The sequence below is a fragment of the Arachis duranensis genome, chromosome 8 (assembly GCF_000817695.3).
Source record: "Arachis duranensis cultivar V14167 chromosome 8, aradu.V14167.gnm2.J7QH, whole genome shotgun sequence".
Taxonomy (NCBI): domain Eukaryota; kingdom Viridiplantae; phylum Streptophyta; class Magnoliopsida; order Fabales; family Fabaceae; genus Arachis; species Arachis duranensis.
This window is the reverse complement of record NC_029779.3, coordinates 13,756,714-13,760,951: the sequence shown is the minus strand read 5'-3', so window position 1 is coordinate 13,760,951 and position 4,238 is coordinate 13,756,714. Positions and strand designations below refer to the sequence as shown.

The window sequence follows — 4,238 nt, the reverse complement described above, 5'->3', positions numbered from 1 at the left end:
CCCACCCAGGGGTATTATGGTCAACAAAACTCGTGAATAATGATCATAGAACCACACACACGGGGGGCCCTACGCACCCCACTTTTGCTCGTGTTCCACAATCATGCTTCTACTAATTTAATATAAAAGGTTTAGATAGCTAATGATTTTTTAATTACATATAACTAATTGATAATTCCTAATTATATTTTTCATTCTTTATCATTATAATTCATTTATAACTTTTTCTTTTTATATTAATTATAAAACTTTCGTATTTAGAGAATATAGTTAGATTATTTGTATTCATAAAATATTAATTTTAACTTTTAATCAATACATATAAATGTATTTTGAAATAAGACAGCAAAAAACGAGAATCAAAATTTCTTTTCTTTTAAGAAAGTAAAAGTCTTTTATTTTTAATGAATAAAATTTTTCATTAAATGTTTTTGAATTTTAATTTTCATAGAAATATTTAAATGTATTATTTGGCTATTAAACATTTTAAATATAATATAAACAAAATAATTTTTTCTCTTTTAATTATCTAATCCAAACATACTCTTGTCTCCTTTGAGAATTTGTCTCATCCAAAAACGTTAATTGTTTTCTTAATTAATAATATGGATTATTAGCTATCAAATAATATTTTTAAAAGAGTAAAAAGAGTAATCATCAAATTAGCCTATTTTTAATATAAGATATTTTAATTTTTTAGATTTTAAAATATATAAAACATTTTTTTATTAAATAATACAGTACTTAGATGTCATCGGTTTAAATTTTATTCGTAAGTCGTAACTTAAAAAAAATATAAATAAAGAGATTATTTGATGTATTTTAAAATTTAAAAAATTAAAATATTCTATTTAAAAAATTTGATGGAATTGATTTGGATAAAAAACGGAGGGGCATAAATGTCAAATGTGAATGCATGGTGTATATAATTGAACTCCCGAGCAATCGTTGTGGGTTGGAGTTTCTACTTTGACGGTACCCATTAACGCTTGCTTCTTCGTCTCCTCATTCTTCCTCCATCATTTTTGTCTATTGGGATTGAGTTCCAACTTGGATCTATCTCTTTTCTCTTTGTAAGTTCTTCATTTCTTTGTTTAACTCTTCATAAGGGAATTTATTCATTTCGTTGACTCATTTTTACACTCAAATTTTGGGAACAATTACCGGCTTGGAGCTTCGTGGCCTTGGATTTTTATGATTTTGTGTGTGGTGTGATTTCAAGTCAAATTGCATAATTTTATTTTATTTAATCTTATTTCGTTTTCGAAGCATTATAGCTTGAATTGAGTTGAACCCCAAGAACAATCTTATCGGGAAGGTTCAAGTTCAGGGAAAAGTTTTAATCTTTATTGCTTTTATGCTTTGATTCTGCTGTTTTCAGAAGCAGGAGTTACGAATTCGTGTAAATTACGATATTTCTGATGTTGAGATTTCGTTGCAGGTTGCTAAATACAAATTAGGTTTTTGGGTTGGTGAAGGAGTAGCGGTGGCTTTTCTATAAAATTGGTTAAGCAGAAAACAGCATGCGGTGGTGGCTTAGTCTTTCTGTTGATGTATTCCGAAAAGGCATTTCTTTAAATTTCTATTGCAAAGTGATCCTGTAATTTTTGTGTTCTATAAAATCCTTACTATCTTTTTTCTCTCAACCAATTTTCCCCTGCATCATTTTCCATGGGGTCCAATTTCTTTGTTGTTGTTCCTTGCTATGTCCGTCAGATTAGCTGAAGGGACAGAGAACAGAAGGAATAGAAAAATCTTATTTTCTTCTCTAAAGCAAATATATTTTAGGTGTCATTAGTTAGAGTTAGGGTTTTTCTTCGTTAGGTGGTTCTAGTTGTACCTTGTTTACTAGTAACTGCATTGGTGGTGTTCATTTAGTTTAGTTCATATAAACCTTTTGTTCTGGAGTGGTGGTGTTCAGATTAGTTGTCTTAAGCAAGATTGTTTGGTTGTTCTATTTTGAATTGAGGAGGGTTGGGAGGGGAGGGGGAATTAGTTATTATGGTGTGCCAAGCAGCAAGTCATACGAAATTTCGGGCATTGAAACATGAGAATGGAATCGCCGGTTGCTCCACCATTATAGTTAGAGTTATAGCATGCTTTCAACCTCTCAGAGAATGCCAGGTATGTGAATCAACACTCGTTGACCAACAGTTTCGCTATATTCATTGTTTTCAATTGTGCACTTGTTAAGTTGTTATGATTTGTTAGTAAATATATCAAAACTTGTGTTTGTATGTTGGCCAGGCTGAATATTTCCGTCATTTGCTCAAGCCAATCACGTAGAGTATTTCATGTTATTTCGTTTTGGTGGGTTGGTTATTGGTTAAGCCAGTATTTTTAGTTATTTGCTTTGTTCGCGAAAGAAGTCTTTGATAAGCAATAGGTCTTGCGTCAAAGTCATTTTTCTTCAGGTATATTCTGCAACATCATTCATTTAGCACTGGCTGTTTTCTTGAATCAATGAATTGTTACTGATGTCATAGCATATGTTTCTATAATATTTAGGTGATTGTTATTGATTTAATGGGAGAAGATTGTGGAACCTGGTTACCGCATATGCAATTTGGTTGGCAGTCGCCCAATTTGGGTTCCTTTAGTGTTCCCCCTAATGCGTGGAAGCAAAATGGTATTTCTGCCACTGCCGTGAACTCTGGCATCAATTTCATAGCAAGGAATGAAACAATGCCAGCTTATGAGTCACCTTCAATGCCCAATTTGCCATTAGGATGTTCTAATGAACCCCATCGTTGGTTTTATTGTTTGCCTCGCTCTCGACAGGAGTTTACTCCTGCTCCAAACTTTGCTGCTGAGGAAAAATTCCTCGCCGATCGTGTAAAAGGTTTGAGGGGCAAATTTGCTCCTTATGGTGAATCAGGCTCCCCTCAGAAGCAATTCCTTGTTATTGATCAGACGGGTGGTCAAACAACTGTTGTTTATAGTTCTAAGTTTGGGAGTCCCAATGAGTGCCTTGCTTCTTGGCATTCAAAATTGCACGGCACAAACTATTTGAATAGGGAATACCTTTTGGGAAAAGAATTGAGCCATCCGAATGGGCCACTTGTGGATGATAAAGGGGATGAGAATCTGGGAACTGGTGTTGAAAGCGAGATGCATGAAGACACGGAAGAAATTAATGCATTGCTTTCCTCTGACAACGATGGTTATTCTACGGGGAATGACGACGACGACGATGAAGTTACCAGTACAGGGCATTCTCCAAGTATAATGACCAATCTTTATAACCACGAAAAATTTGGAGGAATTGAAGAAGTTGCAAGCTCCACTGGGAGAACAAAGAAGAGGAAGCTATTAGATGGTTATCATGATGGCTTACAATTTATTGGTACTACCGATTCTTTGAAGTCGAAGAACAAATCCTTTGCAATGGAAGATGATGCCGAATCGAGATGTTCTAACTGCTACAATGGGAGATCTGAAGAAACGGATTCCTTGTCAGTTAACAAGAAGATGAGAAAGGAGAAATTACGAGAACTTTTGAATGTTCTTAAGAGCATGATTCCTGGTGGGATGGACAAGGACAGGGACCCAGCTATGCTCTTGGATGATGCCATACGCTGCTTGAAAGCCATGAAAGTCAAGGCTAAAGAGCTTGGACTCAAGTGATTCCAGTTAACCGAACATGTCCTTATTTTAAGCCCTATGTAGAATTTGTCTATTGCTGATTGTTGGTAGAATCTGCTGAATAAAACAAAGAGTTCATGTTAGGGAATTTCCATGGTAAGGTTTACTCAGCAAAGTACAGCTCTGAAGTACGAAACTTGGAATGTGATTGGCCTGAACTCCACTCAGAGAAAGTAGTACTAAAGAGGATAGAGTGATGGGGGCCAGTCTTAAACCCTCTTTTCTTTGCATCCTTTTCATGGCTATTCCTTTGGGGGTTACTATTGCCTTTTCTCAGATGGAAGAAACTTTCATCAGAGCTTTAAGGAGGGGCCCCTTGCACTTATTGTCACAAACTATTTTTATTCCACTTCTTGATCCAGCAACATCAGCCACTTCTAAGGGATGTATATGTGTGTTGCATTGTTTTTTTTTTTTTAGTTAATATCTTTGAGCTTGTGTTGTGTGGTTTGTTTTTTGGATGTGTTTTGTTTTGGTAATTAGTGTTAGTGTTAGTGTTGTCTCTTTGCCAGTGTATTTACGTAGCATGCACACATTTATGTCAAATTGATATGATATGAGAATAATAATAATAAAGTAATTTGTTTTGTGTT

The 4,238-nt window shown here is 34.7% G+C and overlaps 1 protein-coding gene across 1 annotated transcript; it reads left to right on the top strand.

The window, feature by feature from the left end:
* Nucleotides 1-957: 957 nt before the first annotated feature.
* On the top strand, nt 958-4,238 carry LOC107460933 (transcription factor bHLH145). The gene is made up of 4 exons (XM_016079365.3): nt 958-1,073; nt 1,442-2,124; nt 2,248-2,414; nt 2,509-4,238. Exon 4 carries the CDS (start codon nt 2,527-2,529, stop codon nt 3,625-3,627), a length of 1,101 nt encoding a protein of 366 aa, XP_015934851.1. The 5' UTR covers nt 958-1,073; nt 1,442-2,124; nt 2,248-2,414; nt 2,509-2,526; the 3' UTR covers nt 3,628-4,238.